Below are 23258 nucleotides of genomic sequence, written 5' to 3'. Positions count from 1 at the left end.
TGCAAAGTTAATTTCCTCAGAGTGTAAATTCCCAACACAAAGGTGTACTAGACTTCGGGTTTATAATTTGACTAATACATACAAAAAATTGTAAGAGACCAGTTCCAATTAAATGCATTTTCAAGTATTGGATCACACCACGGGGGCCCGGAGCCGATGCAGATGCTGGTACTAGCCCTGGCCAACAGCACAAGTAGAGCAAGCTAAATTTGGTGTAATTTAGTCCAAATCTGTAAGATTCCTGTCTCAGAAAGAATAGCTGAAAATATTCAACTGGCTATGAAGTCTGAAAGAATATGCAATTACTCCTTAAAGGGTTAAACAGAATCACCATAGGAACATAAATCAAGCCTTCACTTGTATTTATATTTTAATCCTTCATTTCTCAAATTTCACTTTGTCCTACCAAAAAAACCCCATCCTATTTTACATCAGAACAAATTCTATAAACTCTTCATCCTCCCCACACTTACCAAACCAGTTAAGTTTGTGAAAGAAAAAGGGATCATAGTGTTCTGCAGAGCTGCTTAGATAATAAAATACTGGGAATACCTCACACGTCAGATCCTTCAGGCATTTCCACTCCTAACATAAACAAAAACTAAATGTAAGATTTACGTTGTTATAAACTTCAAAATATTTGAAGATAAATATCCCACTGAGACTGTTGCTTTCCTCGCTCCAGCCCTGTATTTATGCCAAGTGTAACTGTTGTCATGGCTGCTTAGTCAACTCATTAAAAATAACATTTCACTAGTCTCCAACTACCAGCCATATGGAATCTGTTAAGAGGAAATGGATGTGGGCTCTATAAAATGGATCTAGATAAGCCTTTATTGCTTCACCATCACATCAAAAGCCACACCACTCAAGGAGCAACTTCCACCTAAAGGATCTCAGTGCCTGAACTTCAAAGGTAAATGCCCAATTTTGTTCCAGAGAATTCCTGGCCATTTAGAAGTGAAGCTTATTCTAGTATTCCTGGACAGGAGTGGATCCAGGGAGGTCCTGTAACCAGTGAGTATCTTACTAGATAGCCAAGTTTTTCCACACAGCTATCTTTTAAACAACAGTAAGCTCTTTTTGGAGGGCCTGTCTTGGTTTTTCTGGAAGCAGATGCAGAAGAACTCAGCAGAAATCTCAAGAGCCATGCTGACAGTCTCCTTTAAATGACTATCAGTTTACCAGACCCCAGTTTCTACAACTGCCACTCTGCCATACAATTTCTGTTTTTCTTTTCCTGTTACAGTAAGCAGCTTAAATCTCAACTGCATATAGTTACTTCTAGTTTACATTTGAAGATACAAGTAACCACACCTATTCAATGTGCCTATAAGCAGGTATTTCTCCCCTAAACCTGAGACCACATCTGCCTGTAGAAGCAAGACAACTCCTGAATACTTCTCATCTCTGGCCAACATTACTCAAGATAAAAAGCAGCAATGACAGATTTAGAAGAGGATACAGCAGTTTATGTGAGGGGAGGACAAAAGCAGCTTCACACACACGCATCTGGTAACTAAGTACTCCGTCATGTGACAGCTTGACACATTCTGTCACTAAGTCTCACATTCCAGTTTCCATTTTTCTGTATTTGTTCAAATCGTAATTGTATGAAGTCACTGATTTCAAAACTGGTTTGTATTTCAATTACTTAAGCAACTGTTCAAAATTAACATATGGGTCTCCCATGGTAAGAACAGTCAAAAAATACTCGAAGCAGAGCGTTTTAATCAGGGTGTACTTACACCTCAGCAATTCTGCATTACTTCAACGTAATGTGACATCCACCACCACCCTCCTTTTCCTCTGTAGCTGGCCCCATCCTTCAGGAGGGTGTGGTTATTGCTGCTTTGCTCTCTCCCCTCTCACCCTAGCTTCCCTCACTCAGGTTGGTGCTGCAGCCCAGCCTGGCTGTACACACAGCAGTACCAGTACTGCCTCCTCCAACAGCCCCACAGCACTTCCCATGCTGCCAAGGGGTGAGGTAGAGCAAATTAAAACATAGGATAGTGTAGAAGTTGCACTATCGCTATTCATTGGCTTTCCAACTATCAAACTCTTCCTCCTAATTAACTGTGGGTTAGGGGAGTACTCATGACAGCAGTGGTGCCATTGCTCCCACAGGGTGGCTGTCTGAAATAGCCAAACCTTTATGTGAGCAGTATTTGAAGAGAACATTTTAGCAAGCAACAGCTAATGTACTGAGGGTTCTCCAGGCTTAAGAGTTAAGCTCTCCCCTTCACTGCACCACCTCTCCCACATCTTAGAGAACTAGGCATAAATTATTAGTCTCTACAGCTACTAGCCTGGACTTCAATGTGAGCTTTGCTAATTGTTTCAGATGCATTTTAAAATCTACAGCAACATTTCTTCAAGTCTGTGCTGAAAATATGTGAAAACCACATCCAGATCACATTAATATGGAAACTTCCATCTGCAAAAAGGCAGGTCAGCTCACCCCAATTTTGCTTTGTTCCCAACCTCCTCTCCCTCCACTCTCCCCAAGGCCTCTTCCTGCAATTCTCCCCAAAGTAAGAGTGTCTACATGGAGTTATGATGCTTTTGACTTTTAGAAGCTTTCATCAGAACACTTTCTCCTGAAATACCCAACTTTAATATAACAAAGCAATTACAGCTTGAAAAAGTGAGGTAAAATCTTCTACTGGTATGAACAGTGACAGTCGACAGGATCCCACTATTATGCTGATTATTTCTTGGAAAAGGTGACAATTTCCAGTAAGCATCCTGTATATTCTCTTGCAGGAACCTTTAAATCTGAAGGACATGCTAGTCAAACATATGACTGCCAAGTACATCAGGCAACCAGGACAGGGAAATGGAGCTTCCCAAATGGTCACTGCAGTTTAGCTAGCATTTCAGAAGGTAAAATTTTGTGACTGCAACTGGTATGAAACGTGCTTAATACGTGTGCAATTTCTTCCAATGCTCCTGTGAGTGCAGCTGTTATACCAACAGTTAACAAAACACTAATAAAAGCCATTATCATTGATCAGTTGTATTGGTTTAATTTTGACTGTGACTTTACTATTTGAGCACACTCTAAAGTACAATGCAACTCATAGTTAAAAGCCACACAAAAGTCAGACCAACTGGATACCCATCCCCTTTTCCAGACTGACTTATTCACAAACACTGCAGTCAACCACTGAAAACATAATTGTTAACAATCGAGTTAAGCTGCTTCCCTTCCCTATCTATGAAATACCATTGTGATGTATCACTGCAGTTACAAAAGCCTTTTTTATACCTGTTTTATAAAACCAGACGTGTTTGTACTATTTGCATGTAGATTTTGCAGAAGTGTCTCATGGAGAGTAGTCCTACAGTTTAGTGGCTTTTCTACTGCCTACGCTCTAGTCCACATTTTTGTTCATGGTTCTATCCTATAGGAGTTTTCAGTTTCTAACTTTGTGATTAGTTACAAACAAGCCGAGCAGCAAAGCCTCTGTACACAAGTGCCTAAGATAGTAGTAATTACATTTTAGACTGGGCAAGAATACAAGGCTTTGGCAAAAAACTAGATGCAGGATGTGGCTCTACTCCCGTATGTTTTGGCTAGGAACTGTTTTACTCGCACATCCTTATTTTACTATTACCTCCTCTCTCACCTCTACATTAAATATAATTGGAAACTACCGGTTAGGACTGCTTGTGACTTGTGGTACCTTCCAATCTTCAGCTTTGCAGCACATGGGAATGAAGTGCATCGTTTATCTAACCACCTGTAGCTGAAAAACACAAAAGGCAGTATTATAGTGGCACACAGCAAAGGTTAAACCCCAGTGAAACTAAGACTTAGAGAAACACAACCTGTTACTGAAACAAATGCTGCATGTCACTACACTCAAAACTGCAATTCTGAAACAGCAGCATTTAGAATTCAGAGTAAATGAAACTCTGAAACTATATTTATGTCCTTCCAACCCAATAAAGTGCATTTAATTGCAAAACATTACTATCAAGAACACGCACTTGAGAAGCATCTTTATCTCCCCAAGAATGGACATGAGCAGTAAACCTTGCAGCCCTGTAGATATACCATCAACTTTATTATTCTAGAGATAGGAAATACTTTCATAAAATGAAGATTATTCTGCAACATGACCAGGAGCAACAGTACCATCAAGGACTTTTCAGGAGACCTCACGATGTTGCTGCTTGCCAATTACACAGAAGTTACAGCTCTATCAAAGGCAGCCAGCTCCTGACCTCAAGCTAACTGCAATTAGTGCTTTCCTTTCTCTCCACTGAGCTAGAGTCCACAAGGACTGCTAGATACACCATACTTCTGAAATACAGAGTGTTTCAGTGTCACAATTTTTGTCAGCAATTCAAGAAGTTCAATATCCTAGACAAATGCTGTTGGGATTACAGAAGCACAGTACCTCATTTTACTGGGCTACACATTGTAAAGCAAATTACTGAGGCATCTGAAAAAATACCCTACAGGAACTGAACATCCAAGAGGCCACTACTTCATAATTAATAGTTAGGAAGACTGCCTTTCACACTCAACTGCCAGCAAAATTGGAGAACCAGACCTACCCCCCATCATGACGCTTTAAGGTACATAAATGTGCACGATCCCTCCCCTCAAAGCAAGCCCCTTTATGATCTCCATTTTCTCATACTTCCTCCATCTCCCATGATGCAGATGACAGTATTCTAGCCTGAAGCACTTCCACCACTCTCAACACCAATTTCAGTTAAGGAGACCCTAGTGTTTTGCCGTTACAAATACTCAAACTACTGAAAAAAGATGCATCAATCAGGAAAAAAAAAAATCACTAAGGACAAGGTTCTAGGAAGTAAGGTACTTTGGAGTATTTAATAGATGACACTTTAAGCCTGTACAATGCAACAACATTGAACTCTTCTGCGTTTTTTTTGCCAATTTGAGAAACAGCTAATAGTCAATGCCACTTGATTAAAAAACATGCGTCTGCCCCGGGGAAAGTTCAAAGCATTAGGAAGTTAAAAAGCACATACTCACTGATAAAGCATACACTGGACCACAAGGCAAAGTCCTACCAGTTCTGCAGAAGTTCTTAAAATTTTCTTCCCTTCACAACAAATCTGTAGTGTCTAAACTTGTCTGTGACCTTACTTAAATTCATTTGCATGTTCAGAAAACTGTTACAGAAAGAATCTTAAGATAGTCCCAGTCTAAGCTGACTCCCACTGTTGTGTCCCTCCATAAGTAATCTGGTTGCCATTCAAGGGTTTTCTACTGGGAGACATTCAGAAACAGGTCAAGTATCACAATGTTTATTGATAGATATAAGTATATAAAACCAGGGCATGAACATGTCTTGATAAATTAAGTAGATTTAATTTCAGTACTATAGAGGGGCCAATTCAAATTTCTCACCATGTCATGTTTCACACCCACAAAAACCTCTTCCAAAGGGCATTAAACCACCTTTTCAGCTGATTGGTTCTGTGCAAGTAAAAGGATTTAGAAGACTTGTGCACTTGCCCAGGCTCAAGGATATTAAAACCTAGCACATAAAGCCCATTACTAGAGGTAGAAATACAGGCAATATACTATTACGGCAACAACCATCGATTACAGTTAAGGATTCTCTGTAACAACCAAATGGATAATCAAATATTGCAACAACTCAAGTATTACACTGAGCAAAGTGCATTTCTACAGTATTCAGTGTTGCTATTCAGTTTTCTAACTTAAAAACAGCCTATGATAACTGGCAGCAAAGAAGACCCTTGCAACAGACTGCTTCTGCTCGAGAACTTATGATGTAATTATTGCATGCTGCTAATACACTGTGTTACCTAAACATTAAAGATACTCTAAAATATTTTTATTGTAGACTATTAAGACATACTACAAAAACCTTTTGCAGAAAATATCCTACTGACATACTTCTGCTTTAAATATTGTGAAACATTACAGCGGAATGAATTTTCGCAGTGGTTAGGTCAAATGCAGTTACATCATAGCAACAGTATGTTTGCACAATTTAAGGCTTTGGCTGGTTCTTTAGTCAGCTTCTTCTTCAGATTCTTCTTCTTCAGCAGTTTCCAACCAGGTTAACCATTGGTTTACCTACAAAGAATTGGTTTAAGGGAACAGTAATTAATTCCCCACTATGTACACACTGGTGAAACACTGCTTCCCACCCTCAAATGACTTTAAAAAATCTTTCAGCCAATTTGCTCTAAATGCAGGCCTCTGGTAAAATAAAAAAAAAAAAAAAGGAAGTTCATCTTTTGTCACTCCTTCTTAGTAGGGGAGTCCATGAAGTTTCTATGCATTAACAAGTCTTAAATACTTTGACAGTGTACAGAAGACAAATCTCTATTTCAACATTAGCAAATTTACCTGGAATAAAGCTTTGCCTTTCCCTGGAAACTCCTGAGTAATATCTTCTTTCCATGCCAAGAAGGCTTCTTCTTCAATGATCTCCATGTCATAGAAATGAACGAAGAAGCGCAACAACATGCCTGTGGAAGTGAATTTGAACTCTGTTAGCTTTGAAACCTTCTGAACAGCTTAACCAACTCCAAGAAACGTAGCAACAAGCCAGAAAGCCATACAGACACAAGCAAGCAGACACACACTGAATCTTAGCAAGATCTGATGCACATACCTTTTGGAAAGTTATTGTTGTAGCAGTGCACCTGGAGTGCATACAAAGCACTCACTTGCAGATCAACATGGTCATGGAGGAACTTCTGCATTACCGGCTTGAAGGAAAGAAGCAGCTGTTTTTCCTGCTCTAGCTGCTCTTTAGATGGAGCAGATGAAGAATCCGATTCGTCACTAGGTGGGTTTACTTCACTAGAAATATACTGCAAGAAACTGGACAAAAAGAAGTTCTGTAAACCAAGATGTAACATCTAGACAATGTTCTAAACCAGCAAGTACTCTCAAATTTAGTCTATTACTAAAAATACCCTCCTGCTTGTATCAGCAGTTAGGTGCATGAACAGTGGAATAGCACTGTGGTTTGACTACGCCATGAAAATCCTAGCTTTGCTTCCCTTATGGCTCTAGAATTTTGGAAACAAATGCAAGTCTAGACTTTTCCTTCCTAAAGAAAGGCCAGAACACTTCCCACTGATGCAGGCCTGGAGACTTGCTTTACATATCAAATACAACAGCTGCTCAATACAGGGGAGGTTCACTCAGACCCGTTTACTTTCCTGTGTACTAAATGCTTTTCCGCAGAGCTACATGTCAGCCTTTAGAGACCCAAGTGATTTACTTAAGTACATCAAGACACCATCTCACCTGGTCATCAATATATTCACAAATCCCTTATCTACATGAAGTTTGGGTGAAATGTTATCTTTAATCCACTTATAGATAGCTTGAGGGGATGGATCCGATTTTATTTGCTTTAGCAGTTCCTTCTCCAGTTTCAGAAGCGGGAACAAGAAACTAAGCCCCTTCCCTTCTAAGATCTCCAGCATGCGGTCCTTGTTCTGGTCAATTTCTGACAAGTAAACAAGACAGACACACTTAGGTCAAGCGCTAATGAAAAGATATACTCAATGGGTCATGGGTTTAACAACCTATTAAGAAACACCACTCCTAATAATTATGACACTATCATTATACTGAGTTGTATGAGTATATATACTGAGACTGAGTACATACATCATACTGATTATCAAAGTTATTTCACTTTGTATACTATTTCACTCTGGTGTAAAAAGCTAGTGAAAAACCATCCAGCATACTCATGACTATGAGGTGTCAGAAGAGCCATGTGGTAACTCTTACCTGGTAACATTTTCTGCATATTCACTTTGCTTTGTTGGAACAATTCTGTTAGCCATTCACGATCTTGTAACTTAGCTAACTGCTGAAGGCAAAGCAGAAAGAGAGGGAAATGGGTGCCACTTTCCAGTGGTTGAGCCAGTTCGGAAATGCTCACCAGTTCTGAAATAATGGCACGGGCTGCAAACTGTGCTAAGTAGGATTTCACCAATGGGATGTCCACCTCCAGTTTGGGACACTGGTCCAATACGTTCAGGAATGCCTAAGAAACAGTACACACACGCTGAAATTCTGAGGTAATTCTGTCCTTGTGCACAGTAATACTCTTACTACACAGGAGTTTCATGCTTCTCTTCTGCACTGAGTGACTTGCCAAGTAGTCCCCCTTCCCAGTTCCTGAAGTCCTGTACCTACATTCCTTCATCATTTCTTATGCCCCTCATAGGTTTATACATTATGTCACCTCTCAGAACTTTAAAGGATTTGCATGCTGCTTTTACGCAAGCTAAGCGCCACGAACAGCCAAACGCAAGGACTGTGAGCCTACAAAACCACATTACCTGCATGAAGTTGTCACTTGTGGCTATTCCCTCCTGCTTGAGCAAGCTGATCAGTGTACTTGCTTTCTCTTTGTCTTCATCTGATCTATCTAGGGACTGAATGATTACTTTGCTCAACATCTCAGGAATGAAGTGCTTTGGAGCCCTCATTTCTCTTACAGTATTGACAGCATCATTAGCATTTCCATTGTTCAAATACTCAGTCACAACAGCTTCCTAGAAAAAGAGCACAGTTAAACCTTCATTTTTAAAGGCATATGTATACAATGCTTCAAGAAGCACCACTACCTACTTAACTTACAGTTTGTTTAAGTAGCTCTTCTTTAGAAGGAGGTGGTTTCTTGGTGGTCTTTGCAGGCTTTTCTTGTATAAGTGGGGGATTTGTTTTAAGACCAAGTTGAGGAGGCTGAAAAAGATACCAGAACTTGTTTCTTTCCAGTACATCTACCTATATTTATATAAAGTTTAAGAACACTAAGCTTTAAATGTCTGAAGCAATTAAATACAGCCACCAATACTAAGTAATTTTTATGTTTACCTGTCCCAAAGGTGGTGTCTGAGTGCGTGGTGGTTGAGCACTGGGAGGAATCATAGTTATCTGGGGCTGAAGCTTTGGCACTTGGCTTTTATTCATTAAAAAAGACTGAGCAGGTCTCAGGCTAATCTGTAAACAGACAAGTCAGAGAAAACCTCAAACTGTTTCAATTATTCTGACTAAGAATACACAATCATGGACAAAGTACCAACTGATCACACTGAAGCATGACTTTTCCATTTCTACAATGTTAACACTTGGATATAGATTAAGCCACATGTACTCACTTCCCCCAAAAGCACAACTTGATTTGTGTGCTTGGTGGAAGTTACTAGTATTTAGGTCCACTGGTGTACCTGGAATTGCTCCCTTTTAGATGCAGTATGTTAGACACCCAAAAAACACTTAACAGATCTGCTGATGTACTTTACAGCAAAGATAAAAACTCTACCAATTGCTCAGAAATCAGGATATGCGTCTAGTTAACACTTAAAACAACAATGCAGTTTACTATGCATTTGGAATTTTGCCCATTAACCAAAAGAACAGAAGACAAAAAAAAAAAATTTAGCCTGGTCCAGCATTTCAGGATTTATGAAGTTCAGGATTTTGTGAAGTTTTAATTATGTGTTGCTCTCAGTATGATGCATGGGAACTGATGTCAGAGTAGTATTCTTGGGGAAGTGTGGGGGAAGGGACACCCCAAGAAATTGCCCTCATATCTCAGTCTTGCTCATAGGACGCTGGATACCCCAAGGAAAATGAGGGGTAAGGTGAAAGAGAAAGGGACAAAGGAGGAGGAAGAGGAGGAGAAAGAGTTCCAGCATTAGTCCTCATAATAACGCGTCTTGCTATAATCATTGGGCAATATTGAAAATAATCTTTAAGTAATGTAGTCATGTCATGTACCTCATCTGCATTAAGCTGTCCTTTCTTAGAAAACCGAGGTGGCATATCCTTCGACTGTCCTTGTTGCTGGGATAAGAGTCCCTGATTCTGGTTATGGTAGAGCTGGCTTTGCCCCTATTTCAGAAAGGGAGATATAGAGAAAGAAGTGCAGATGATGGAGTGGCGTACATCATATGGTAAGTAGTACCAGAGGGACCAGAGGCACAAAGATTCTACTTGCCAGGAAGGGAGAAAGAAGGAGCAGGGGTGGTGGGAGAGTAGCATCTATCCCTAAAAACAGGGCTATCTTATTTAAAACACACCTTTCTGACCCACCAAAGCCACATGCACCTTTTCTTGCAATAAGAAAAAAAAAAGTGTATTCCTTCAATCTCTTGCACAATTCTAAAAAGTGGTTTAGAATTTTCGTATCAGCTGAGCATCAGTTCTTAAATTCTGAGGAAGTCTCCCAACATAAGCAAACTATAATCCATAGCACACGCATCTGCAGAAGAGCTTCTAAACAAGCTGAAGTCATCCTGTGAACAACATCCTCCTTACCTGATTTTTCAGAAAAGATTTGCCTAGATCTCCAAACTGGGATTGAACAGAAGGCATGAGGTGACCCCCATGGCCATTGAAAAGTTGGTTGGAACGATGGCGTCCCATGGTGGGTGAAAATCTATCCTGAATAACCCCTGGACCAGTACCAATTCCGCTACCTGTATTATGGAGAGAAAAGACAATTTTAGGGCTTGTTAAGTGCAGCACACCCAGAGTCATCCCAAGCAGCCTTGCAGTTTGAGTGTACCTGGCATTTGTCCAAACATATCAGCAAGCCCTCCGAGTGGGTCCCTGTCAAGTTTCATCCTGGGTGGCATAAAGGGTCCCTCCAGAAAGAAGTCGCCTCTCATCCCTTGAGACATAGGAGCAGGAATAAAAACTCCCAGATCCTTTAAAACAGGAATTACCGTTTTGGTCAGTTTGGAGTAATGGTCCCTCACAGAAAGTCAAACTTTAACTCTGAACTATGGAAGTCCATTTGATTTTATTGTTACACTCTGCTGTGAGAGCCACTACTAAGTGCACAGCTTAAGTTTTGTGACATGGAGTAAGCAGCATAAGGATTCACCTTTAACTTGAGCAAAAGCTGAGCACAAGGACTTTATATGCAAACACTTACTTTTACTGCATCTTGACGGATTTGATTGATAGTCTTTGGTCCATTGTCAAGAAAAGCTTTGCGAGGAACCCAGTTGTGTTCTCTCAACTCCACAGTATCCTTGGAACATAATGAGTTATTAGAAAAATAGTCAAGACAACATTGCAGAAAGAATAAAAATAGGAAATAGTAAACTGTATTATCATCCTACCTGCAGCAGGAAACGAATCCTTGCTGGCAATTCCTTACTTGACATCAAGGAGCGCATACGGGCAAAGTACTGATCCATTAAGGACTGGAGGAACAGAAATGAGGCTACAAGTGAGGACTAATTCTATCAATGTCTTGATTATTTTCAGGAAATGTGACCACATTCAAGACATCCAACATAAAATATAACAAACTGCGCTCAGGAACTCAGATTAAGAGCTCCTCAGCAAATCTCTTCAGTCAATATTTAGAGGACAACATTCTCACTTTCATTACTTCCAAATGAACCTAACTGCATTTTGGAAAGACATTTAAAACCATTTCAAAGATCAGCTCTTTTTGCAATCAAGAGATTTGATGCAGGAGCAGTACTTGGCACTCCTGTTCTCTGGAATTCAGAGCTCGGTTTACACTTAAAACATTGAATAAAGTTCAGACAATTGCAAGTCTTTGCCACAGAATTTAACTGGTTAAATGACTGACTGCAGTGGATATACACATACCTTGGCTTTTGCATGGTCTAATCTAGGTCCCACTGTCCTCATTATCTGACAGAGGCACTCCAAATCCTCCCCCATATCTTTGAGTTGGACTCTCTTCTTCTTTTCCAAAAGCTGAAACATTAAAGGGGAATTGGGTATTTCACTGTATTATAAATGAGAATTTATGATGATTGACAAATTTCTATACAAACACTGGCAAAAAAATGTCTTGTTTTGATATTAAATGGACTTGAAAACCAATTTTCAAGAACTGATACTGAAGTACTTTTAAGTGCTTATGCTTTTAAGTGGCTGCAGTGCTTCTGTACAGAGCAAGCTACATCTTTCCCTGGAGACAATTCCCATGACTGAACAAAGACTACTTTACCTTCTATTCACACCACCAGACTACTTCAAACAGCAGGGAGTAGACAACTGATAGAAAATATTTTTGCAGTGTTTTATGCTCCAAAACTCCCAAAGCAACATAGACATTACATTTCTTTTTTTGCTTGATCTGAATACTCACTGTTTTGATGCACTTATGAAGGATAGATTCATGAATAAGATCAAGCTTGCCAAGTTCTCCAATGAATTTGATGTTCCCCAGCATCTTAATCTTGGCAATGGCTCTCTGTTCCTCCTCCTCAGGGAGGAGGGGACCATCATGCTTATCATAGACTGGAAAACAAACAAGCCTGTTTAACGCAGCTGTGGAAAGACAAGATCAATTAATTCTGTATTAGAATGGTTTTAAAACTTACTATCAACATTTCTGGTTCGGTTTTCAAATTCATCTTGAAGTTTAGATATTAGGAGGCGTCTGAATGTCTAAAAAGAGAGAACAAAGAAAGCAATTAAGTTAATCACTGCAACCACACATACTAGCAAGATTTATCATTCCAGATTGAAAGGTGAACTCACTGTGCTTTGCTTCTGTCCTGGATGACTCTCTGCTGATGGGCCATCAAAGTTGGGTGCATCTTCTGCCAGTCGCAGACATAGTTGAGCATACAGTGAACTATACTTAGGCTCTTCAAGGGCTTTGTCTACGATCTAAATAAATATAAGTAAGGTAGCATGTAGGCAGATGTAGCAGGATGCAAATTAACATTAGCTAAGTGAGCTGCAAGACACACAATGGAATATTACCACTCTGCATGATCTAGAACATCTGATTTTGCTATTTCAAACACACAGAAATAATGGACTCTGCTTTAACACTACTCTTAATGCTGAAGCAAAAGATAAAAGCCACACCACGAGCTTCTATAATGCTCAGCCAACAAATGGCACAAATTTAAAGTTATCATCAGGAACAAAGTTTTTCCCAATCTGAGTTTAAACACAGTAACATGACAGACTACCAAGAGATCAACTGTGGTAGCTATTCAAAGACCATTTGGCTTCAGCAGGGAAAGAGGAATGGAGGAGGGGGGAAGCAGGGAATTAAGAATGCTAGCTAGCACCTCAGATGAACCCCCAAAAAATCCCCACACCAATCCACCACCCCCACCACCCCACCCCCAACCCCAGCAAAACAAATGAACAACAACAAAAAACCCCATCCAATCATGTTCGGTGACTCTTGAGACTGCTGTAACAGTAAGTTAAGCATTAAGTCCACCTCCTCGAAGCATATCCTTTTTACACAAAAAGCAGGTGCGATTCTCTTGTATACTCAGGTTATTAACATTAGCAATATTACTTCCGTATCTCAAGACTAGCCAATCTCCATTTTTTAACATGCAACAAAAGTGCAGTTAAAAGAAATGCAACCATCTTACCAGCAGTATGACCCCTTTTAGGATGAGCTTAGATTCTACACCCACATTGAGGAGCTCAAGGCATAGCTTGTCAAACTTTTCAGGAGTAAGCTTATTTAGTATGCTAAAGAGGAGCAAACAAAAAAATTTACATTACAGATATTATCAGCATGCTACAAATAACACTAGACTGAAGCTTAGTTTTATTTCTTCAGTCTATGTAAGAAATTGTAGTGCAGTTCCCCCCCCCCCCTTTTTTTTTAGATGTGATATCTTTATAGTGTAAAGTATTACTAAAAAGACTAATCCTCTCAATATTTACTTCACACGTGTTTGCTGCTGGGTGGTCTATTAAATTCTGCCTTCTTCTTTCCAAAGAAGACCACATACTCACCCCCCACCCACCCCAGAACTCATGACTCGAACGTCTTCCTTTAACCAGCCAATTTATTAGATGTATGCTGCTAAGGAAAAGAGTTAGAACAATAATCTTAGGGAACTTACCCTCTTACTTTCCTGAAGATTGCATCATGTCGTTCTTTGTCATTTGCGGAGTCGTCATCTCGTCTAGTGCTTCGTGAAGGAATCCATTTCTGAGCGTTTTGCCCTGGGGTTTTCCCCAGGAACTCGCTGTGAAATTTTTAATATGATTGTCAAACAAAAACAATTTGAAGAACTGGCTTTCTAGTCTTTCAGTATTGCTTTACTCTAATTCCATTGCTAGCTTTGTTAAGAGCATGCACTTACAAATACTGCAACATCTGCTGCATAGTATTGCCTCAACAACAATAATAAACCACAGAAAACCCTCTAAAGTGAAATGCATGGAAAAGCCTCAGCACCTGGTATCACTCATGACACACACTTTCAACAGATGTTATCCTGCCACAGACTACAGAACATTAAGACGCCATGAAGTCCTTAGATATTCCTCGTAGAACTCTGAAAAGACTTAATTTTCAACTCAGCATTCACCATCAAGCAGTCTCTGCTTTTAAAATCATGCCAAATCAAAAAGCAAGATGATATACCTGTTGCTGGCAGTCTTGGGATAGTGCTGAGGTGCACCCCTACCACCTCCTCCGCCTGAAGAAGCACTGTTAAAAACCACCATGAAATCTTGCATGAGTTCATATTACCAAAGTTTTCAATTACATGTCACTTTCAGTATAAACCTAAGATAAACTTAAATTCTCCCCAAGTAACAGTGCCCACTACTAAGTGTCCTCAAACAGAACAAAAATGCACTAGTACCTGAAACGAGAAGCACCCCCTTCTGCAATCGCACTCTCCACTTTGGCGGCTTGACAACGAAGAAACTTCAAAAGAATAAAATTAAATTGACGGGGTGGGGAAAAACAAAACCTAGAAAGACAAATCAAGCGTTTATATTATAGCTGTTTTACCACCATCCATAATATTGACCTTACAATAAAAATACAAACTTAGAGAAGGAGAGCCCTCAAAGCACTAAGCTTCACAAAACGCACAAAGCTCTTGCTTGTGCGGTACTTGCGATATTCACAGAAAGGCCAGTTTCATCATTACAGCCATGTTCACCAAAGAGGGTGAGGGAGCAGAGCTAATGGACTCAGACTGAGAAAGTAAGCGCCTCGAATTCACCCTGTCAACCCCCCAAAGGCACTTGCAGAAAAGAACTAAAGTGGGGTGTTTTTTTTTTCCCCTTGCTAGTACAATTAAATAAATCCTTTATTGCCATGCTTTACAAACTGACTAACTGTGGCATCACGAAGTAGTCAATTTTCAAAGTGAGAAGTTCCAGACCACAAAATACACACTATATATAGCAAGAGCGATGCATTCTACATCCAAGTCCAAATGGCCGATTATGTCACTAAATAATGAAAAAAATATTACCCCTCCCCACGTCAGATTTCAGCTTGCAAGACAGCAGCAGGCATCAAACTTTCACTGCCCTGGTCACGCTGCAGAAAGCGAGTCACGGGGATAGAAACTCCCGAGAATCATATAAAAAAATCCCACAAGCATTTTCAGCCTCCATCCCAGATCTGCTCCGACACACTATACACCGAGCACAGAGTCATCTCCTCGAAAAACCTGCCGGAGAAACCGCCCGAGCGAGCACGAGGGACGGCTCTCAACATGGCGGCCACCGAACAAAAGGGCTGCGGGAGCGGGAAGAGCGCCCCCCGCAGGAGGCAGTCGCCTCGCTGCCGCATGGAACTGGCGGCTCCGGGCGCACCGAGCCGCCCCCCCCCCTTCCCCCACCAGGCGCCGCCCGTTCCCCGGCTCAGGCGCCGTCAGGAGCCCAGCCGGCTCTTTGTTCTCCGCGAAGGAGGGGAGCGCGCTCAGCTCATCCGCCGCCGGCGGCAAACGGCGCCCGCCACTGGCAGCACCCGCCTCGGTCAGCCCGGAAAAAGGAGGGGAAGGCAGCAGCCGGTATCGCCCCCCCCCGCATCACCACCCCCGCTCAAGCAGCGCCTTTACGTTACTCGCCGCCTAAGTCTGAACAGGAAACATGGGCGAGGCTGCTGCCGGCAGACACGGCTTCTCCAGTAGTCTGCTTTCCCACCAACGAGAAACACAAACACAAGTAAATAAAAAGTAAATATATAAATATATATATATTCTTTCACCACCGGCTCTTGCATACAAACTTGCTCCTCCGCAGTCCCCTCTTCCCCCAACACCTACTCTGAAAGGTCTTAAAACGGCAGCCAGCTACTCAGCTACCCCCCTTCAAGGGCAAACCGCTCGGGCACCGGTACCGCCGAAGACCTCAGCCAGGGACTAGGATGGGGCAACTGATCCGATCCCCCGAAAAGTAGAGCTTCCAACTGGCATGCCACGACCCGACCCCACCTCTGCCGCTGCAAATATACAGGCTCCAACCTTAAACGTTTCTACTCAGCTTCCCCTCCGCATTTAGCGAGGGCTGCCGATCTTCTTTACATTTTCGCTTAGCAGCCGCGGTAACCCAACAGGGGCAAGCACAAGCGCCCATCGACCCAAGCCGCCATTTTGTGCGGAAGAAAGCGAGAAGAAGCCGGCGAGAAAATGGCGGCCGCTTAGGGCAGCCGCCATTTTAAGCGGCAGCTGCAACAGTACCCGTCCCCTCCCGGCCCCAGATGATTCTTCCACTCGCGCATTTCTCACCTTCTCTAAGGCCTTGTCAGCTTCCCCGGGTCCCGGCGGCTACCAAGGGCAGGGGAAAAGGCAAGAGAGGGGGGGGAGGGGAAGGGAGCCGGGGACCGGGGCTGGGGAGGGGAAGGGGGGAGCGCGCGAGACAGGGCGAGCCTCCGAGTCACCACAGCAGGAGCAGCAACAGCACAACGCTTCCCTCTACCACCTCCATAGAGAGCCGGCTCGCCGCCGCGTCTAAAGCGCACTGAGCCAGCCCCACTAACTTTATTACCGTTCACGCAACCTACCCCACCTTCCTCTACCACGCACCAATCGCCGCTAAGGGCTCCGCCCGTCTTGCCAATCAGAACCGAGAGAGGGTGTGGCCTTAACGCCCAAATGGGCAGAGGAGGAAGGAAGTTTGGTTGAACTGTACCGTCGCCGCAGTGCAGTATCCGTATTCGTGAAAGCCATTACGCCACGTTGTTGGCGATAGGGTCTAGAAGGGAAGGGAAACTTGCGCAAGTAGCGTAGCCGCTTAATGGCGGCAGCTTGGATGCGTCTTGCATTTGCTGTTAGGTCGTGTGCTTCAGCTGTCAGAGAGCCCCACTTTTAGAGGCCTAGAGTGTGAGTTACAGTTCTGTCACGTTCACAGAAGGCTAGTTTAATATATATCTATTCTGAGAAGTTTTTTTTTGGCTTGGGGTTTGGTTTTGGTTTTGTTTTGTTTTGTGTTTTTTTTTTTTTTTAATTGTAAATTTATTTAAGCTTAGGTTTTCCCTCAGTCAGACCACATTTCAAATTTGGTCGAGGTAAGAATTTAGCGGATTGTCGACTATAGTCCTGAGCTTGCAATCAGATCCAAAGGAGACTTGCCATTTGAGATCTTAGAGCCTGTCGATATGGATCCAATTTCAGGTTTGCTTTCTGGATTTGGAAACTATTTCTATCTCTGCATGTGCTTTTGGCTGGTAATTGGCCTGTCCATGGCAGGGCATCCTGCAGGCAACTCGTGGACAACCAGGATTCTGTAGAGTCATTTTTATGTATTTATCATGCTAAACATGCAGCTGGTGGGATTTTTTTTTTGGTCTTGCTCAGTGAAAACAAAGATGGCCAGGCGTTATGCTATAGGTGGAAGTTTGAGTCTTGGGAGATTTCCAGAGATTTCTCAATGTGAGGTTTTATTCTTTTAACAGTCAGGTCTCAGTTCTAGATTGTCAGTGAGGTAGCGGCTACTTGGACTTGCCAAAGATTCAGACTTACTTGCCCTAGATGGGGCAGGACAGAAAACGAGTTAAGTAAACCTTGCAACAAACTTCACAAACATCCACATCTGCTTTGTTCTCACACATGCCTTCCGCTTTTGGTTTGTATGACTCATAATTCAGATGACTGGGAGAAAGTGATCCAGGTAGTAACTCTTGAACCATATACACAGTAAGTCCAAACAAATGATATTGCAGAACTTGAACTTCCCAGAGCCAGCCTCATTCCTAATGCTTTCAACACACTGTGCCACAATGTCCCAAGGATTATATAAGACCTAAAGGGTGCTGTCATGCAGGAGTTCTTGTGTTGCATCTTATCTGGGGTGAAGGTTGTTCAAGGTAGGTTTCCGTATCGCATACCCATAAGCGTTAAGGACAGTTTACTTAGATGATGTTACAGGAAATCTTGAATAAACTACCTGAAAGTAAGTTTTGAGCATGTATATGTTGCATAAGGGTGAACATAACTCTGACAGGTACTTGTCATACCAGAATTTTTATGTAATGACGCTTTCCTGCATTTAACCATAGTCATATTACTGCAAAAGCTTGGACCTTGGATGTGAATCTGCAAGAACAGAACTGTCTGGGTATCAGTCGAAATCAGTGGAATCTGGTTTGAAAGATGGGGTCAGTAGGCACAGAGAAAGCAGCAAAGTCAAGATTTAAACCAATATTAAACCCGGTTAATATTATTGAACAAAACATTCTCAGTGTAATAAATTAGTAAAAATACTTGTAAATCTTAAAACCAGAAGTGACAGTAAGGATTTTGTTTTGCACTGGATTGCAGAATAATCTCATAAAGTATTTCCAGCATAAGCATTCCAACACTGTTTGAGTTAGAGACCCCATGAGTGAAAATCAAGGAGAATTTATCTTTTTTTTTTTTTTTTTTTTTTTTTTTTTTGTGGGGTCGGTGGGAGGGGACATGAGAGAACAGAAAACCTGCAAAACATGGTAGGTACATATTGACAGACCAGAGTACCATCTTCTTTGTTTGAAAGCATACTATAAAATACTTATTACCATAACAACAGAAACAACCACCAACATTTGTTCAGTAAGAGAATAGCAGCAAATGATCACTGTTTTCTTAAAACTGTGATTGTTTTTTTAGGACTCAGTCCTGCATCAGCAGGATGTATGCTGTTCTGCATCTCACACTGACTTTGGCATGTGGGAGCCTAAGAAGCTTCAGTGCTTGGCTACACATAGCTTTCCTGCACATCTGTGTCATGCTTTGTCAGCCTCAGACCAGCTGTACTAGTACAATTGATGAAGGCAATGATCTGTAGTACAGAGGTAAAAAAAGATTGTGAAATAACTTCTATTTTATACATTTCGCCTGCTTTTTTATATTCCATGAACTAATGTGGAAGACACCATTATTCATGTCTGAAAATGCAGCAGCCCAATTGTTCATATGATTATTCAGTAACAAATTTACCTAAAGAATCTTACTCAATGTCTCTTTGATTTATAAAATAATTAAAAAAATCAGCAAATGGCATTTAATAGCTGTCAGTTTCAGTATCACTTTGCATCCATCCGTCACCTTAGTGTCCACTCCCTCTTTTTCCCCTTTCTTCTAGTTGCCCTGAACAGCAGTGATGCTTTAATTCAAATAAGGTGTTTTACAACTGACATAGTGGTAGTTCTGGATTTGTTTCTACAAGTCTGAACTTGCAGAATCTAAGCATAATTCCAACTTGATTTCACTGCCACTGGTTATTTGGAGGACAAAGGTTGTCTGTGAAGTGTCGTGAGGAACCTGCTGTGTTGCAGACTGTGTGGCACAGATGTAGGAGTTGCTGGCACAGATGCAGGAGTTGCTACCACAGATGCAGCCTCTGTCTGAGAGGAAGAGGAATATCTCTTGCAGTGCATATGGCATTGCTCAGAACCAGAACTGGCTCCTGTCATCTACCAAAACAAGCCGTAAAATTTGGGAAAAGAGCTTTGCAGAACTGGGAATTTTTCGTTACTATTGCCAAGCTGGAATCGCCATAACTTTTCCTGTGTAGTATTTTGCATTGGAGTGGTTGCAAATCTGAGCCCTGCTGGGTGGAGATTCCAGACAGAGTGCTGATGACAGGGTAGCTGTAGCAGTGGCACCGTACCATCTCCAGTAAATACTTCATCTCATCACTGTACTGGTTGTGGATCTTGCTAGGTTGGGTTTTATGCAGAGCACCCAGCTGATGTAGTGTAGACGTGCATATAATGTGAACCAATCTGGAGTAATTCACTGAAAGTTCACACCCTAGTTTACTCCATGCTAATTTCTCCAACATAAACACTTTCTGCACCTTCTTACTTTCCAGATAATTTTTCTGCCTGCCTTTCTAAGTGAGCCTAATTTTTTTCCAAAGCCATGCATATATAGTTCCTGACCCACCTCATGAATGAAGCAGACATGAACATTTAACCAAATGTGTGCATACAGTTCTTTTTGTTGTGATAGAAGTCTGTCTCAAGGAGAGCTGTTCTGTAGAAAAAAGGCTTGGGGACAGATGGGGGGTGGGGAGGACGATGACACAATAAAAAACCCAAACTAAAAAACACACCTATATTTGCCACTTAAACAGGTTTTTTGGCACTTCTACTGAAGCAGAATGCTGTTAGTGAAAACCCCATTTATACTGTGCAGATGCAGAAAATCTGTGGAGTTTTAGTGTGGCTGATTTAACAATACTCACTGAGGCAAGAGCGTGTCAACCCTTCAGAACAGTGGTGTACTTCTAACTGTCTGGGAGGTCACTTCTCTTTTTCCCTTTCTTTGGAAAATCCTTTGTAGATTTCAGTGAGTCTTCTGTGTAATGAAACCCATGGTTTTGCTTTCATCCGTTTGTCTTCTGAAATGTTTTTGCCTACAGCTTAACTCGGGACCTGGATTTCCTGCTGCTCAGAACCAGTCCTTCACCAGATACATTAAATAAATTTTATTCTCTATTTAAGACCCTTGTCCTGGTTTCAGCTGGATTTCTTAACAATTAGTCTGCAGTTACAGTTGCACAGGACTCTTATGGTGGTTCTTTTTCAGAAAGCTGGAAAGATATTTGGGGTGTGACTTTATAGTCAGCCAGTGAAAACTGCCTAGAATATTCAGGTGTCAGAGATACTGATACTTGATCAGTACATGTTTATACAGGCAGCTAAAGTGAGACAGTGCTCACAGCTTGCTTTGCTTTCAGAGTCTTACTTAGTTAATATTTTTAGCTAATACAATTATGTTAATGCATAATAATACTATCTTTCAAAGAGGAAGATTGCGTATGTATTACCAGAGTGGTTTAGGGAATAAAAAAACCCCAACCCTAAACCAAAATCCCACAAAAAACAAATACGCCTCCAAAACCCACAAAAACCCGCAAACCCAACAGTGGCTGTCTTCTCAGCAGGTTTAATTCAGTGGAACATGTAAACTGCAAAAGTTCTACATTCTCCAGTCTTCTAAAATGACAGATTTGTTCATATTCTTTAGCATCAAGAGAGTGAGTGTGCTATACTGCAGTGTTCTGTTTCTGACATTGGTTAGCACCAGATTTACAGTAAAGTGAGAAAGCTTTAAAATTTATCATTTTCATTATTTGCCAAGGGAAGAGCTTTTCTGTCTCCTAACCACTGCCAGTTCATGTTTGAGTTACCTTAAAGCATATTTTATAGTTAGTAGTATTTCATTTTTCTATGTTGATATCCAATTTTGGCACCCGTTGGGGCTTACCAGTATCACATCTTTGTGAGTTCTGTGGTTTAATTGTGCAGTGTTTAAGCAGTGATAATCCTATCAGTTTTAAAAAGTATTGGTTTGATTCCACTTTAACCTGCCTGCTTAAGTGGTTTTGTGGCAGTCATCTTCTATATGAAATATTTATCATATTCATAAACATCTGCTGGAGCTAAACACAAATTACAGTTGATTGAGTTGGAAGAGCATCAGTGTCCTATAGCTGCATTGTATTACTTTACACAAATAGATTGTTGATGAAATCAGAAACATGGATAGGAATATTACTGTTATTAAAACGATGCACTTAGTATTATCAAAATAATTTCATATTACCTTTTCATGGCAGAAAATGTTGTGTCATGGTTTGTGTGTAAAACACTAGGAATATACCACAGAACATGTATATACTTTTAGTTGCTTGTAGAAGAGGGCTTTTTTTGAACATAGTGAGCTACTCCTTGCTGTTTACGCATGGGCAGAGATGTGATGTGTCTTCTCACAATTTAAAATACATTCACACATAACAGTTAGCAATGGTTGCTATTAATACGATTTCTGTTAATGACAAAGGATAGCATTAATACTCCTGTTAGGTTTCTGTAAGGGCCAGATTTTCTGTTATTTAGGGATCAAAAGTGCACTTGAGCTTCAGAAGGGTGAGGAAGAGCTACTTAGCATTTTCAGCCATCAAGAGGAAGCAAAAATACAGGGAAGTCAGGTAAATAGTAAATCCAGGTTAACCTTTTGGAAGTCAGTGAAGTCCGTGTGTTTTCCCTTGTTAACTGCCTGAAAAATTAAAAACCTTTCCTTAATATGAAAAGATGATTGCTTGTACATATGAGTATGTTATTACAAACCTGTATTTTTAAATTAGATTGTGATAAACAGGTTTTTCATTGTTTGACCTATTTATTAAATCCAGTTTACTTAGTGTGTTAAAATTGTTTTAAATTTCTGTAGATTATTTTTATATTGTCATTATTTGCAAGTTTAGGACACCTCTCCTGTGAGCAAAGGCTGAGAGAGTTGGGGTTGTTCAGCCTGGAGAAGAAAAGGCTCCAAGAGGCTTCACTGTAGCCTTTCAGTCCTTAAAGGTGGATTATAAGAAAGATGGAGACAGACTTTTTAATAGGGTCTGTAGCAACAGGACAGAAGGTAAGGATTTTAAACTAAAAGAGAAGAGACTCAGCCTCTAAGGAAGATAATAATTTTTTTTTAAATTTTATTTATTTATTTTAACAGGAGATGGGTGATAAGACACTAGCACAGGTTGCCCAGAGAAGCTGTGGCTGCCCCATCCCTGCAAACATTGAAAGCCAGGTTGGATGGAGCTTTGAGCATGAGCAACCTGCTCTTGTTGAAGATGTCCCTGCTCATTGCAGGGTGTTTGGGCTAGGTGGCCTTTAAATGTCTCTTCCTACCTAGCCCATTCTATGACAATGTTAAATCTGAAGTTTAACCTTTCAGGCTTATCATTTACATGCTGTGTGTCAAGCAGAAGTCCCACATACACAATCCCAGGTTAACACATCTGCCCACACACGTGTTTGTTTTAGATGTAAATAGCTGAATCCCTAGGTTGAGATGATACTGGGTTGAATTATAGCATTTTCTAGAGATTAAGTTCCTCGATAATTTCTGGTGTCAGTATTGTTCAGATACTGGGAGAGCTGAGCCTGCTGGAGTTAAAGTATTTAAAGACTGACATAAAAACCACTCTTGAGCTAATCAAAAGCCTTTATTCCTTCTATAGACTCCTACTATTGTATTTC

General features: G+C 41.0%; 1 protein-coding gene and 1 non-coding gene across 2 annotated transcripts; both read right to left on the bottom strand.

Moving 5' to 3' along the window:
• Positions 1 to 5276: 5276 nt before the first annotated feature.
• Positions 5277 to 15503, bottom strand: EIF4G2 (eukaryotic translation initiation factor 4 gamma 2). Its single transcript, XM_061464238.1, has 22 exons — positions 15457 to 15503; positions 14632 to 14742; positions 14409 to 14474; positions 13882 to 14007; positions 13399 to 13501; positions 12536 to 12667; positions 12376 to 12442; positions 12141 to 12292; positions 11633 to 11743; positions 11131 to 11214; positions 10941 to 11039; positions 10569 to 10710; positions 10319 to 10479; positions 9779 to 9892; positions 8873 to 8998; positions 8636 to 8740; positions 8335 to 8550; positions 7778 to 8036; positions 7283 to 7487; positions 6639 to 6850; positions 6371 to 6492; positions 5277 to 6094 (listed from the first exon to the last, which is right to left on the bottom strand). The coding sequence occupies exons 1-22, from the start codon at positions 15501 to 15503 to the stop codon at positions 6029 to 6031; spliced, it is 2826 nt and encodes a 941-aa protein (XP_061320222.1). The 3' UTR covers positions 5277 to 6028.
• LOC133274832 (small nucleolar RNA SNORD97) lies at positions 9580 to 9737 on the bottom strand. The gene has a single exon (XR_009745300.1). It is a non-coding gene; the product is annotated as a small nucleolar RNA SNORD97 (small nucleolar RNA).
• Positions 15504 to 23258: the final 7755 nt, after the last annotated feature.

The sequence above is a fragment of the Pezoporus flaviventris genome, unplaced genomic scaffold (assembly GCF_033815535.1).
Source record: "Pezoporus flaviventris isolate CSIRO_AGI_PZ_B2104156 unplaced genomic scaffold, CSIRO_AGI_Pfla_v1 ptg000036l, whole genome shotgun sequence".
In the NCBI taxonomy this organism is placed as follows: Eukaryota; Metazoa; Chordata; class Aves; order Psittaciformes; family Psittacidae; genus Pezoporus; species Pezoporus flaviventris.
Note: the sequence above shows the minus strand (reverse complement) of the source record. Positions and strands in the feature narration are given on the sequence as shown.